This window comes from Lissotriton helveticus, chromosome 5_1 (assembly GCF_964261635.1).
Source record: "Lissotriton helveticus chromosome 5_1, aLisHel1.1, whole genome shotgun sequence".
NCBI classification, from domain to species: domain Eukaryota; kingdom Metazoa; phylum Chordata; class Amphibia; order Caudata; family Salamandridae; genus Lissotriton; species Lissotriton helveticus.
This window is the reverse complement of record NC_136065.1, coordinates 105,486,812-105,503,068: the sequence shown is the minus strand read 5'-3', so window position 1 is coordinate 105,503,068 and position 16,257 is coordinate 105,486,812. Positions and strand designations below refer to the sequence as shown.

The 16,257-nt window shown below is 44.1% G+C and overlaps 1 protein-coding gene across 1 annotated transcript in view; it reads left to right on the top strand.

Moving 5' to 3' along the window:
- The window catches only part of ARPC5L (actin related protein 2/3 complex subunit 5 like), a 73,619-nt gene that overhangs the window by 35,679 nt on the left and 21,683 nt on the right, over window positions 1-16,257 (top strand). The window contains exon 2 of the mRNA XM_078641828.1: window positions 12,388-12,460. Coding sequence (XP_078497954.1) covers window positions 12,388-12,460 — 73 coding nt within the window. The remainder of the gene's footprint in view (window positions 1-12,387; window positions 12,461-16,257) is intronic.

The following is a 16,257-nucleotide window of genomic DNA, read 5'->3' as shown; positions in this document are numbered from 1 at the left end:
GGGAACAGCAGCAATATTTGTTGAAGTTTGCTATTAATTCACCTAGTCATTTCTGTGTAGCTTGGAATCAGTTCTAGCCCAGCAGGTGTGTGAAAGTGCAGATACCATCCCCAGGAGTTACTAGACGAAGAGTTTGCACATCGAGTTGCTGAACCAAGACGGATATGAAGAGCGACTTGAGTGAAACGGATGTACGCTTTTTGTCTTCACAAGCCAGCCAGCATACTCCTAGAGGTAGAAACTGCCCCGCAGGTCTTGCAGGTTCTTCCTGTTCTAGTTGGGGGACTGTTGCCCGTTTCACAACTTCTTTAAACAAATCCTTGGAGAGCTGGAGGCCGGTGAACTTCCTTATTTTGTTATGAGATCCGCGCATGCATGAGAGTGCGCCTGTATGATGGCTGGAATACTTTGTGAAAGGTCACAGGAGAGCCCGCCCATCTTCCTCCTCTTGAAGAACTGCCTTGAATGTAGGGGGTATAGGTAGGTGACCGGCGTAGATCTCCCTCCCCCATAGTGTCTGAAAATACAAATTTCACTATCACACATCTTGCAAATCAGTTTGCTGACATCATATTGGTGCTTTTAATCTAACATTATTGGAGACCTTACAGTTTTAGTTGCAGCTTGCTCTCTGTTCAGGATCAAGGTAATCTAACCTGTTTTGTAGAGACAAGCTACCATTATTGTGTCTCCAAGTCCTCCATGACAAGGAAACTGCTGAGTGCCTCCTGGCACAGCATTGCAAAGTACCCTGCATTTGATATTTTGCTACAGAAAACCGTGTCACTTCTGCATTATGTGAGTGGCAGGTCATTGATTTGGGTAACCTCTATTTGCCAATGATAGCAAAAATATGGGTTTAATCAATAAAAAATTTGTAAGGGGCGGCAAATCAACGAGAGGGTCTCAAGGTTCTGGAGTTGTTGCTTCTTTCATGGTGGTCTGTTCATTCAAACAGCCAAGTCTTGAGTTCTTTCCTAAATTGCTGGAGCGATGAGGTGGTTCTGAGGTGCAGAGGAAGGTCGATTCAAGCTTTGGCTGGCAGGTGTGTGAGAGCGAGATCTCCGCTGTTGCTTCGGCAGATGCGGGTGGTTTCTGCAAGGAACAGGGCTAAGAAATGAAATGAAAAAACATTTATATAGCGCAATAGCTACCCTGAGGCATCCCATCGCTGCAAGGGATGCAGATCGTAGGTGTCTGGTTGGCGGAAGGTCAAGCGTTTGTTGATGTAGGCTGGTCCTTTGTTGTCCATGGCTTTGTAAATGTGGGTCAACATCTTAAACTGGCATCTCTTCTGAATCAGGAGCCAGTGTGGCTTCCTGAAATGGGGTGTGATGTTGGTACGTCGGGGAGGTTGAGGATGAGTGTGGTCGCTGAGTTTATTAGCTGTAGTCTCTTTAGGAGGAGTGTGGTGATTCCTACATAAAGTACGTTTCCGTAGTCCTGTGGTTTAACCACGTTTCTAATTTACACATGGGATGTGCTCCTTTGGGGGGTTGCTTGTTTTGGAAGTGCAAAGTTGAAGGAAAAAGAGGAAGTGCGGACCTAATATCTCAATCTGTTTTCTTTTGTCATCCACCCCAGCCTAAACATTTTAATCCTAAAATGAATGAATATTTATAATGCTGTTATTGTGAAGGAGCACTCCAGGCCAAAGGCTGTGTTGATTACATTCTCTCAAGATGTCCGCTAATAAAAGGAAGGATGAGGTTCTGGTATCTGGCTTAGGTGGAAAGCTGCTTAAGATGGTTTCTTTCTCAGGTGTTTGTTCATCTGTTGCTTTTGTGAAATCAGAAAGGGCTAGAATCAACTACTAAGGTATTAATGCAAATTATTGACTGCCCAGGAAGTGTGTCTAAGAAATCTGAGCTCTATTCATGGCGTTAACTGTATTAAGGTTTAGCTTGTGCCATTAACATGACTCTTTCTGTTTGTCCTGAGAGGTTGCCTATGCGACCTTGAAACCTCCTTTACGCTGACACTGTGAAGAGCACCGTGTAGGAGCTGTGAAAGGCATATCCATGTACTGCATTCATTGGATGATTCCATCTCAAAAGAATGTATTGCCATTTGTTCTATCGAAAACAGGCTCTGGTACACCAGGGAAATAAAGAAAATTGATTTTCAAGAGTAACAATGCTGAAGTGAATCATACCTTGATGAGCTGGTGTCCTGCTGTTTCATTGGCAGCATATTAGTATTTGTGTTTATCGCCATTGCGAGGAGCCTTCAAGGGCAAGCAACCGCCTGTGGATTGAGTCATACCCATTTCTGCTGCTTAGTCCTTGCAGCTGTTAGTAGAGGGAAGTTTATTGGGAGATCTTTGAGACCTGACTTTGTAGCACCTCAGTTTCAAAAAAATAACACCCCCAAAACGTGTTAGAAGGGCTGCATGAACTCTGAAGAAGAAACAGTGCCTTAATTTGGACTTTTTGAGCTGTTCTTGTACTACCTCCAACCTGGCCTTCTTGACCAAGACTTTGGTAAATCCAAGTGTCTACAATTGGGTGCATGACCCTTTAACTCTGCCCTGTCGATTTTGCCCTGTTCCGATCCAGAACGACCCTAGTTTGCATAGCAGATTTTCTTTTATGGTCGCTGTTACAGGGAGCGTTCACTTTCCTGGTTATGTTGGACCTTTTAGCGACCCATGGCACAGTTGGAATGGAGTTTTTCTCTAATGTCTGCAGGGCCTGGCAGCGAGCCAGCGAGTATGCTTTGAGTTTCTTAAGCTCTGCAGGACAGTGCTTGGTGGCTGTTTTCCTTTTGTGTTTTCTATTTTTGGGATGGTGCCTGACTGTTCTCTCCCCCCATTTTGTTTGATGTGTATGTTTGGCCTCTTAGCGATGTTCTATAGTGTAATTTAAACTGCCACCAGTAGCCACATATTAGTAACCATAGAGGGAAAATATGTGTTACCTGGTTGATTTTCTGTGTTAATGCAATTCGTTGAATCAAAAGTCCTGACAAAACGCGAATACATTTGATTTTTGAGGCACTCAGGATTGGACCACCATATGAGTTTCTGTGAATCAACATAATTCATTTTCTCTTTGTGGGCTAGAGTTCTTATGGCTCAAAGCCTTGAGGTGCTGTTTGATTGAACACCAAATAGATCCTCCCAGATCACTCTTGATTGTCAAATCATGTTATCGTCTTTATGGACTATTAGTTGTAATTAATGTCTCAGAAAATATAGTGGAACCTCACACAGTGTGAGGTGATTGCAAAACCGCTACATAAACTGATGTTCCCCTCTGACTAGTACAAAGGGTGATGGTGTAGAAAGCAGCTGCCCAGGTATTGTCATGGATCTCTTCTTGAGTACATAACTTGGATTGACTTCTGTTTGCACCACCTGCTAGTGCTCTTCTTCCTCGAGTTGTCATATTGAGCTCATAAAATGCAATTGTTTTAACACAAATTTTGCCTGCCCTGTTCTGACTCGCCGATGACTCCCTTTCTGAACCATTTTGTATTTTGTGGACTGGACATATTAGGATAAGCATGCTTGTGATTAGTTGAATGTTGGGGAGAAGGTATAAGCGCAGTAGTATTCAACTCAACAGTGGTCTGTCTTTATCCCCACTCTACTAGCACATCAAGCGACTGCCCCTGGTAGTTTGAGACATGCCTGATTCTTGTTTTCATTAAAGGGAGGTGTACTTGAAGCTTAGACACATCCTTTTATAAATATAAGACACACCCTGCTGATGTTATGGCTAGCAAGCTCTGTGGACAGTGTGTGTTGACACATCAAACTAGATATTGTTACTATACAGCAGATTGGTTTCACATCCCCGCCTCCTGTCCAGCCCTGTACTATATAATATGTATGTTCTGCATTGAACCATTTGCTTGGGTTTGCTATTTGGCTCGTTCAAAGTGCCTTTGTTAGTTATGTTTGTAGTGGTGAGATGATTATGCAGAAGTAGCTTCGTCTCCCAGAATGTTTGAGGACCCTTTTAAAAGAAAAGTCTGGGTGGAGTTAAATGCACCCTGCACCGGAGAAACGGTGATTAAGACTTCATCCACTTTTATGCAGGATTCAAAGCACTGATCGCTTTTCACTTATGGAGATCAAATGCAACACATTCCCTCCTTATTGGAGATGGTTGTGTCTTCGGATTGATATCATCCAGCGTTGAAACCTAGAGGAGCAAAGGATAACTGGCAGCAAATGGAAGCAACGTTTTAGCCAATTTCTGGTATTAGTTTATATAATTCTTACAGTGTTAATATTTGGTAAAGAGAAATTGGGACACTAAGGAAGCATTGTAGGCATTATATGTTTTCGTGAAGTTTTTTTCCTGATGTTCCATTTAATTCTATTTGTTACTCTTTGCTTTTTGTTTTTTAAAGGTATCTATTTTTCAATTTTTGTGCTTCTTGCCTTTAAGATACTTTTCCCCTTGTAATTTGTAAACTACAGTTGTATGCTTTTTGGGTTACAGCCTCACTTCACCTCTCCAAGAGTATTGCCTGCGACACCTCCCCATCTCTACTGCTTGGAAACTTCCCACTGTAACATCTCGTGTTCTGATAGCCCATATTTTTGTATGTCCACTTCATGCATGCAGCATGGACTCGTCGTATCCCTGATAGTTACCATGCTGTCCTTTCCCTTCTGCAACACTCTTTTTCTGACCAGTCTACTCTCATGCATATGAAAGTAAGGGTCCGTGCCTTTCACGCCGGTTACCGGTCTTCTTCTCTTTACACACAAACTAACTATGTAAGGCAAGCAAGCAATTCCCCTACATTCTACAACTAGAACTGCTGGTATCTTATTGGCTTAGTGCCTAACCAGTCATATAAACCATCTTTGGTCTTCACTCCACCCAAAAGTATTCATCCTTAGGATCTCTGGAGTTCTTATATGTCCCTTTGCTACCGTTCCCAACGACTTTCATTGTGTTTCTGGCCATCACTTTTCTTGGACCCTACAACCGTAATTGCCACAACACCACTGTTCACCTGGTGTAGCAGGCAGGAACTGTGGTTCTGTCTCTCCGATATGTCTACTTCCCTGCCCCCTTGTTGAAAGCAGTAGATTGGCTGTGAAGGAGATTGAGATCTGCCTCTGCTTTTTGGTGGCTGCATATTTGGTTCATGAAACTGCTGGGAACTGACCCTTTTCTGCCCTTACTAGGATGTGCTGTCAAGATCTCTTTTCGGCATCCCACCTGGCAGCGAACAGCTGCTGCTGGGCACGCCAGGCTGAACTTTATTTCCAGATTGCGTGTGTGATGTGAGCAGAATTCTCTGAAAATAACCAACATCTTCATCCCACTCCATCGCAGCTCCCACCTTACAGCTTCTCCTAACCATATTTGTAAATGCAGCCCACAAATACTTAACAGCTCAGGCGTAACCCTTTTTTCACTGTTCGACAACAGTCTACACCAACTACATCAGCCTTCTTTCCCTATCGGCTGCCTCCTTTTCCTCTTTCTGTGCTTTCTTAAACTCTCTTTTTCTGCATGCGGGCCTCCTTTGCAGCTTGTTTTCTAAGCAGCACCAGGCTTGCTATGTTTTTTTCCCCCAACAATCAGTGTGGGGATACCTGCTATTTTTTGTTGGTTACAAAGTCATGACACTGAGACCAAACTTCCTGGATTTCTTCTCTTACCTGGCCAGTGCATTCAGTCAGGATTTAGAGATCAGGATGTCCCATGCTCTTACTTGAAGTCAGGCACATAGAGGTGTGTTGTGTTGTGTTATGTTATGTTAAGGAATTTATTGAGCGCACGTACACCAAACGGTGTCATGGCGCAGAGGTCTAGGGGGAGGCTGCCGCAGGGAGAGGGTTAACTTAGTCATACGCATGGGAGAACAGCCAGGTCTTAAGCGGATTCCTAAATTGTGCATAAGAAGTTACAGACCTCAACTCCAGAGGGAGAGAGTTCCAAAATTACGGGGCCAAGACCACATATCTTAATCTCCCCCATGCTTCTTACGTTTAAAGGACGGAGTAGCCAGCAGATTCAGATGGGAGGACCACAGCTCCCGAGAAGGAGCATAGCGCTGGATCCTAGAGGAGATAAATGCTGGACTGTTACCGAAGAGGGCTTTGAAGATAGTGCATCCCAGCTTACAAGCACAGCATTTGGTCACAGGAAGCCAGTGTAGGCTTTTCATTAGCGGTCTGACGTGGTGCCATTTGGGCTGGTGGAAAATCAACCTGGCTGCTTGATCCTGCACCAGCTGTAAGCGATGTAATTGATAAGCCGGGAAACCTACATACTGAGAATTGGCGTAATCAACAACGGAGATTACCAGAGCTAGGATGATTAAAGTCAGGGCTTCCGTGGTCAGAAATCTACCGATCTTCCTAATTCTTCGCAATTGGAAGTAGCAGGACGAGATTACGAAGATCTTTCTGTCCCTTTACTTCCTCGCTCCAAACCGACATCTGTATTGCAAAGGCCATCATCCTGATCCTCCCTACTCTCGTACACTAATCGATATTTAAATAAATTCCTTCTTTCCAACAGGAAAACTCTCCAGCTTAAACCTGCCATCAATATCTATTTCTGAACAGTGACCTGAAGTGTTGTCAACTGCATACCAATATCTTACCAACTGTGTAACAGTGATAACCCCCTAACACTATGCTTCTAGAAATATATGGTCTACAACATGACTATCAATCAGGTTCAGGCCTCGCCATGAAACCGAACGCAACCACCTAAAAAATAACCAAGAGCTGCTGACATGTTAACTCATCCGTGCCATTAAGCTTCTTCTAAGGGTCTGATCAGCTGTCTTTGATACCATAGATCAGTGTGTTTATAATTGAGCTAGTAAAGACTGCCGAAGTTTGGGGCAGAGGCCTCCTCAAAATCCCCTCCTTGAAACATAGTCTCGGCAACGACGCTCAACATACTGTGATTCTGGGCAAATCACTTCATCCCCCCGTGCTTAACAAAAATGAATGTGTCCTCCTGTAACGAAACTGGTGCTATGTAAAGCTCTCTGATACCTGATATCTTCGGGTCTAGAGTGCGCTATATAGAACTCTAAAAAAAAAAAAAAAAATTTAAAATAAAGGAGAGATCTTGAACAGCTCCGGGTGGCAGTCTCCTAGCAGCACTGTATTCTCTACTTTTGGACCTCTTTAAATGGCATTGGAGTCTAAATCCTGCTCATGTGCCTAGTCGATCCATCGTCTCTCCTTTCAATTGGCTAGACATGCTGCGCCTCTCCCATGTGCACTTTGAAGGCAGGCAGCATGGATGTCTTAGTAGCATTCCTTTGTTAGTGCTCACGATAATTGAAGCCACCATCTTTTGTCTTCTATTTACGTCTGCTACAATGGGTTACCACTTAGCACCGCTTCTATAACCCCTTGCGTGCTGATGACGCCCCCCCGTCCGTCATGCAGCACGGTGGGCGTGTGCTGATGACGGCTGGGGGCCGTCATGAACCCGCCCACTTCGAAAAACGCCGCACAGGCGCAGAATCGCGGCCGCACGCAAGGGGTTAAAAATGGGCTTCATTTTCATGGTGGACATGTCCACTTTGAATTATTCTAATGCCTCCTCAATTGTCTGCTATATGAAGGCGCTTCCAAATTTCACAGAAAATAGAACGAGGATGTCTGACTCTTATTAGGCCTCTAACCCTTTTACCACTTCACACTCGCTGAGAAGGCTGCCTTTAAATGCTGGTCAAGGACAGGTCAACATTCAACCTTATAACCTTATACTGTGAGTGCATAAGTTACTGGAGGTCAGCACCATGTGCTACATCAAGTTTTCTACCTTTACACAGTAATTCCCAGCCTTTGATCTTCTGCTTAAACCACCTTTCCGGAGCACAATCCGCTGCTAGCGTTTAGGATGTAGATCTCTAATTGTCCAGGATACGACCATTAAAATTCCTGCCTTGCTCACACAAGACGTTTAGAGGTCTTCATGTTTTGACCAAGTTTGAAGAATCATCCCTTCCATGCCGCCAAGCCCGATCTGGCTTTATTTCACTCTGTAAATAACCCCACCAAGATCATGGAGAGATGAATCCACTTTCTATGAGGTTTCTCGAGCATTTACAAAGTAGCTGTGCGGGACGTGTTCATGGCATCCCCCATCATACTCCAGGAAACTTGATGGACCAGTTCATCTCAAAGCGCCCCAAGGGGGCTGCAGTGTGTCGGCATTTCCCGCTCCGCAGAAACCAGAAATACATACATTGTTTACAAATTGGTTATTCACGACACCCGCATGTTGCACTTTTGTCACATAAAACGCATTTGCTTTCTCATCTCCACAAGAATTTCTAGTCAAAGGCAAACGGATGTAAATGCGAAAAATATTCACTAGGGTAATTTACTGACAACGGCTTTGTCTTCGTTAATGCTGTTTTTTTCTGTCGCGGAATGTGGTCTCAGTAGGTCAGACTGTGATCACAGACGTGGATTCAATTAACAAGCTTTTTAATTAGGATCATATCCGTGGTTTATTTAATATTTCCATGAAGAAATGGTACCCATCAGATGTGTTTACCAGCTCCTCTGTGCTGCACTGATTTTATACGAGTTTTCATGTGATGCTGTAGAAAGCCTATAGTAATGACAGGTGCCGTGCATCAGTGCTAAGCCCCTTGGCTCCTCTTTCGAGGATTTGTTGGAATTAGGTTCCAAAGGGTGTCCCCTCTGCCAAGGTTCTGTCTGCATCCCCCCAGGAGTCCATTTTTACTTCACCCTTTCTTTGGAAAAGGACAATTCTTTGCCAAGAGGCAGTAGTGCAATAAATTGCAAAACAAGAAGCCCTTGTTGAACTTATTTTTCATCCATCTCACTGACCTCGGTGGATTAGTGCAGGCTCCACTTGAGAGAACGAGACTTCCTTACCGCTGTCATTTTTCGTTTGTTCTATTCCTTCTGTAGTTCTTGGACCACAAGCTGTTACCGGATTGCCTAAAGTGAGAGATGTTGTATTTAATCTTTATCGTGATAACATGTTCGATTCAATAGAACGCAATTCTTTTTTTTAAATATAGTATGAACGTTTTCTTACTTCTACACCTTTCACGCAAAAAAGTCTTCCTTCCAGAATGCGTGACCTATTTATGTTCAATTCCAAATAGACTTGCCTGTTCATAAATACACGCCTTTAAAATGCAGCACATCGGATTTAAATTAATCGAGTCAATGTCTAATTCGACTCAAACCCATTGATTACCCATTTTCTGGCAAGTTTAGTAGTCGTAGTCAGCTGTAACTGCTTCCAACAAGACCGAAGATATCCATGTTGAAACCTTGGATACTGAGGACCACCCCAGCGATGTGAAATGTGATATAAAAACCCTTATACCCATCTTAGCCCTATCAAACGCGTAGCTGGGCAATTCAGTTTTATTTCGCCGTCGCCTTCTTTTATGGTCTTGGGCAATTTTGACCCCTGTAGTAGTTTGCTGAAGGCTATGGTTCGGCTGCTAATGAAATGGGATGACATTGCAACACTATCTTTGGGCAGTCAGGCTTGAGATGGCACCCAAGACTTCATTGCATGGTATCTTGCTCTGGCATAATCCCTTTACCCATTCAGACGTTTAGACCATTTTCCATGTATCAGTTTTGTCCTATTTTTTTGTAGACTTGCTAGAGTTTGGCTGCAAAAACTCACTACAGGTGGCTAAGATTATGACGAACCATGCTAAATATGGAACCAAGTGTAACATTGGAACGACTTTAGTTTTTTTTTCTTGTACCCCACAGTGCATCTAATACTTATGCCATCCCCATGTGCCATTTGACCTCCTAATGCTCGAAATGTCTAAAGATTGATCCTCTGACTCTTTTCAGCAAGAATAGCAGTGCTTGGTATGGAGATGCAACACAACCTTCAGAAAAGCCCTTTCTACCGCATGCATCGTGCAAGAGTTGTCAAGGGCATAACACATGTACAGCCCAAACAAAGAGTACAAAGCCTGTAGACGCCTGTGTGCAGAGAGCAGGAAGCTGAAAGAGGCCTGGCACTTGGTAGCACCAAGACACCTCAACATCAGCAGACCGCGGAGAGGGCGGCGAGGGTTTTCAGTCACAGTAAGGTGTGCTGGGACTTCTCTGCCAGTTTCGGGCACTCTAGAAGAACATTGTCAGGAAGGTATGTTTGGGTTGTAAAAACATGACCCACTGCGCTTAGCAAGACCATAAAAAGAAATCTTTCCTTCCCTCGTACATACTGGTGTCGGCACCAGGTGCACATCATCTGTTCTGACTCTACCATGATCTTCTGAGAGTGGCTCTGTTTATTTCCAAAATGGGCCCTGTGGATTAAACCATAGCTGGTTTCCGCAATACTAATGTGCCCTGGGCCTCTGTGAAGCGCAGAAGCCAAAGAGCAGGCTATTTTCTGCATCACACTGCAGACTTGAGTTTCTAAACTTAGATTTGAGTTTATGCGTCAGCCATGCTAGTGCGTCTGTAGAGCAGGCAGTACGAGAACAGGCGTAGAGCAGGTCTTGTTCATGCAGTGTGCGACTGCCCTCCGCGTTGGTAACCATTCTAGTAAAAAGATCACGTTTAAATCCCTAATGTGTGACTGGTGGGTTATCCAGCAATCTACTAAAACACAGGCCTTATTAGAAGAAAGTCCACTCGATTTAATACAGCAGAATTACCCAGGCTTTGAGAGATCGTGATTCCTTGCCCATTTCCAGCCAGTCTACCTTAGTTTTGGCTTAGTCTGTGTTTTTTTTTTTTTTTATCCTTTGCCAATGTAGCCCAATTTAGGGGGAAAAGGACAAACAGGCGTGCAAGTTACCCCCTGAGGCCCTAGCTGTTCCTGAGAAATAGAAGTGGTTTCCCTTTCTGAATGCTGAAGGTCGAGATCTACTAAAGAGCTGCTGGCCACAAGCCATTTTTGTGATGACTGGTTTTATTTTAGGCATAGTGTTTGTGGAAATTATAGTTTGTCATGCTAAAAACAAAATTAACTCATAAGGCTCTTGCACAGATGTCTAAAGTACCGTTCGAGACTTCATTCAAACTAGGGTTTGGGAATATCTGCATAAGATTTTAAAAAAGTGAATCTATATTGTTCACTTTCTCCATGGTAATCCTCAGATCTCAGGAGTTTACTGGTAAGGCACATGGTTTGACAAACTTCCAACATGGAGCCACCTATCTGAGCTCTTCCAACACTGTTTTTATGGTGCCGGGAAGCAGCCTGCACCATTCCTGATAGAATTCCAGCTTTGATCATTTTTGGTGCTACCGGGTGTCACTGCGGAACACTGCCTAGAAAACATGGTGCCCAGTACCAGGTAGTCGCCCATAACTTGGTAGTCGAACCTTTGTGTTCACCATGCAGACTTTGAGAAGGGAATATACACACTAGCAAGGAAGGAACATTGGGAAAGCCACACACACAATAATTATGTGCAGTACTGAATTTTGTTTTAAAATAAATGTGACGAGTCCAACGTTTTTGGTAGGATCTCAGCTGCCAGATGTTGGGTTTGCTAGATTCTGAGGCTGCCTAGTCTTGATTCTACCTCCTGTCTTTCTTCAGCTACCCTACACTTCCTGCCTCTTTTTTTCACTTATTCTAATTTTTTTATCCTTTTTTTCTCCCTTTGTCACTGTTTTTCTATCATTTTCCCTCTTTGTCATTTTTTGACTGTTACTTGGTCAAAGTTTGTTGATGGAAAATATGTCCTGGCCCCTAAGATGTCAGCTACGGCCCACCAGCCTCAACCACAGGCACAATTTATTCACTGATTATACACTAGTGTTTTGCAGCTTCGCCTTACTTTATGGTCATTATTTGTCTCTAAACAATTTCAAATGTTGGTCATCTGCCACCTGCTTGGTTCTATCCATCTCAGTTTTCACATGGCTTTGCATGTTTAGGTACCCGATGGAGATCTTTCTGCGTGTGGCGAGAAGCAGCAACCAACCTGTATTCTGATTTCCTTTCTTACAACAGATGCTGGGGCGCATGGCAGTCCTTTCCACTGCATCTGCCTTTGGTTTAACGACAACAAGAAATGTTCCCCCTGTTACGTCGTCACTTGCCATTGACCACTTGTGTAGTGTCAGAGCAGTGTAGAACTGCGCATGTGCGAATTAAAGGAATCCAGCATGGTGTATTTTTTTGCACAGTTCTTGATGGGTCCATAATGAAAACGAAGTGTTGTCCCTGCGTTTGATGGTAACTATTTAGAAGTCTTGGTAGCTCGAGCCTCAGCACATTTGTTCATGAAGCACATATGCAGGGATATACTTCATGGCTCTGAAGGCAGAGCACTGTTTATACAGCTCTCCCACTGGATGTGAAAAAGTAACTGTTGAAAGAAGAGGGGAGGGGGCTTTGCAACTAACACAAACTATTCAGTGTGTGCTTTTCTTGTTGATGTCCTTGACTCGCTCCTATGTACGGGGGACGTGCTGCGAGCCTTTCACGCCGCCTTACAGAATTCTCCAGTAAACTCCAAGAACCCGGCAGCAAAGGTATGTGGTGCTCCATTCACGTGTGCGTGTGCTGTGTGCTTTCTGCCTCCTCTTCTGAATGCCTCTATTTATAGCCTGCATTCTTTTCGGTTTGTCTCTGACAAATGAAGTGTTGCAACGAGAAAGTGAGTGACGTTATTTCAAGGAAATATGCTATTTAAAATGCTTTACCAGTAATGGCTGTTACTATGACCAAGAATTCGAAAAATCAGCAACTTGTCTTTTGCATACACTACATCATCACCAGCTAGTTCTCATATAGTGCTAATATAACCCATTCTTGACAACGAAGCGCTATCAAAAGATTCAGAGAAGCCCGTTGAGTTGGCATACAGGGGCCGTCGCTTGTCTTCTGAATACCATGAGATTGTTTTACCTATGGATAAAGGCAAAATGTGCATGCCTACCATGCAAATATGACTGCCATGAAGTTTTGTTTTTTTCTTAAATATAAATACGTTTTGTCTCTTGTAAACCATCACCATGCGAGCACAGATTAGCTGTCAAATTATGTAATCTAAAGTACTTTAAAATAATAATGGGTGGGATAATGAAGTTTTTCATAACAGCTTTAACTCATTTTGGGGGTTCCCATATGTGACAGCGGTAGTTGTTTAAAGTAACTGTATCTTCTAATGTTTTTCTTGGTGATGTCTTTTTTGATGTATACATCTTCCTGCAGATCCTTCACATTATTCATGAACCTTTCAGGATTTTGACTTGTCCAGAAAATGTTTCCCACCAATATCTCTCCAGTGCTGTCAGGTGGCACCTCGCTGCTTTAGTCGTGACCGTGCCTCCGTATATGGCAACCCCAGAGTAGGTATCAGTCAGTGCACTGGAGTCAGTTTCTGTTTTTCTGCACTTCATCGTCCTTGCCAGGAGACTGATCTGTGTTCACCAATAAAATTCCTCAGCACGTCCACAGCTACACGGACCAATATCTCCTCCTAAGGCACTTGGGGAGCTAACAAAATACTCTCTCGCTTCGAAGTACATCACCTGCCAGGAAACTATCTCCTAAAAGATCTTCCCACAATGAAAGGCAGAAAGATCACCATAGAACGGAGAAGGCCTCTTCCACAAGGAAACTGTTCCGCCCTGGGACTGTTGAGTCTCCACTCTGCTTTGGACGCTGGACTCCTTATCGTTGTCAGACATGAGCCCAACTTTTTGAAAGATGGCATTAGAGTTTCTGGGTCAGTCCTGTGACGCCGTACAGATTGAGGTGTTTCGGCTACCTACTCTGGACTTGATCAGGACTGTTCCGGTACTCTGTGCTGCCCCTCAGGATTGGAGCACATTCTTGCGGCTTGGTTACTCCGCTGGCTCAGACACCTACAGCTTTTGATGCTGCACATTCACTGGCTTTGACCCAAAAAGAAGTCGATGGCTGCCATTCCCCGTTCGGTTGGAACATCCATCAGCGCTGATGCATTCACAGAACAAAGGAGCCGAAGTCCGTGCCACTCACAAAGCCTTTGTGTGAGGAAATGATTCCTCTGCAGGAGCCAGTTAAGCCGAATTCTACTGATGTCTCTTTGACAGAGCACTTTCCCAGGGCTCCGAGATGCGTGTAGATGGTGGAGTTGTTCAGCTGCAATTGCAAGACTCTCCAAAATACAGTTGTGTAGAATATGGTGATAGCCCACTATAATATTGATGTTGTCTACAAATTTTATGTGGCCTTGACACTTCATAAGAAGGAGAAATCTCGTAGCCATTGAGGCCTATCCAAGAAGAGGTTTCCTTCTTTAAGACTGGTTCGGACCGCAACTAAAGGCTTGGAATTGACCATACTGTCTGCCGAGGCAAAATCTAACATTTTGACTGGAATGTTGCAAGCCTCCTCCATGACTATGCCCTTGCTTCCATTCTATGATCCTGCCATAGCTGCTTGAGAGAAACCCTTTTCTGGCACAGCGGGACAAAGACCGAGATGGCATTGACCTGCTCCGGGTAACCCATTGACTTGCTCCTGGTAACCCTCCCAATACAATACTTTTCATACTCTCACCATAAACTCTGTTGGTCCAAACGTCATCCGCAAAAGCAAAATCCGAATGCCTTCCCCATAGTGCCCCCTTTTAGAGTTAAAGAAATGAATGTGCCCTTGAAAGTCTTTGCTTCTAACAGTCTGGACCTCTGTACTACTACGGTCTCCTGAGCTGATATGAACATGCCCCGTCAGTATTAACGAACATGATGGTGATCTGTTTGCCAGACCACATGAAAAAGCTCTATCAGACTTGGTGAGTGTCTGAAAGGATGCATCCAATGAGATCTTGAAGGGCAGCATAGACCCTTTTTTTGGGACATCTTTGCTTGATGCTTGGGCTCACCTGTAATGCTAAAATTGCAAGCTTGGATGCATTCCAATGGCTTCTTCAGGTACTTCCAAGCCACACTCATTAACATTCCCTTCGATGGTGAGAGATGGCAGATGCCTCTCTGTAATGCTTTAAAAAAAAAAAACTGTAGTAAAATTTTACAAAAAAAACAAAACTGTAGAGCTGAGTTTAGCCTTCCCAGTAGAGCAATTCCACCACTAATGTAGAAGGTCTGTGGCTACTCCAGGGAAGTACAGTGCCAGCAGACGGCCCGCTCAGCCTCCCCCAACGCTGCATGTGTCACTTGAGTCGTCACTAACCTGTACATATGAATGTTGCTGTGGTAACGATGTGGAACCCACCAGCCTCCTCCTCTGAGGCCTTTGAAGACCATGCTAAGAGAGGTAGAGTAATTCCAAGGATGTAAGGAAAGTCTTCGCGATGATGCTACAATCAAATTTTAGAATATGCCCCAAACAGAAAACATTTTGTAAGTTGTTCTTGACATCTGAATTGAAGATAATTGCCAGAAGATAGCCAGATTCGCAGGTGAAGAGCTGAGCCCAACCAGAGGCTACCTCTCTTCAACAGGCCATGCCTTGGATGTTGCTTTTATAGACTCTGGGATCATTGAATCCTGCAGTAGATTCTCGAATCCCAGGACACTTTATTCCCTCTGTAGCCTACCACTCAGATGGGGCAAAAGGTCACGGAGTTTGGGCTGTCGAAGGGAGACAGGATTGACTGGGCTGGTGAATGGCAGGGAGGGGGTGGTGAAACTGGATGGGCCAAAATTGTCTCAAACTCAACTCCGGTAAGACGGAGGATGTGCTGTTTGGGAATGACCCCAACTTCTGGACCCCTGCTTGGTGGCTGGATACGTTAGGTCCTCTTCCAACTCTCATCAGCAAGGTACAAAATCTTGGAGTCTGGATAGATAAACTCAATTTTGTGGATCTAGTGAATGCGGTAGCCTCAACCACATCATTCATTCCCAGATCTTGGAAGAAAATTATGCCGGTCTTGCCAAAAGACAGTCAGCAAACATTTATTACTGCTTTAACCATGTCAAGGCTGGACTACTGTAATAGCCTTTACATTAATATCCAGGAAAGGTTTATGTACAGACTTCAACTTCTGCCGAATGCCGCTGCCAGATTGGTCACCGGCATACCAAAGTATGCATCAGTCTCCGCGCAGATCAGAAGGCTTCCCTGGCATCCTTTTAGGAAGCGTGTACAGTTTAAATCTCTGCGCATTGTTTACAAAGCCCTTCAAGGCACTGGTCCCAACCATCTAAAACAGCAATTTCAGTGGTATGTACCAAAAAGATCACTTCGCTCTTCAGAAGTAAAATTGGCGACAGTGCCTTCTGGTAAAAAAGCCAGTTTGGGTGGCAGGGGCTTTGTGGTCTGTGTGGCCAAGGCATGGAACAGTCTGCCTTACCACTTAAGATGTATGACAAAC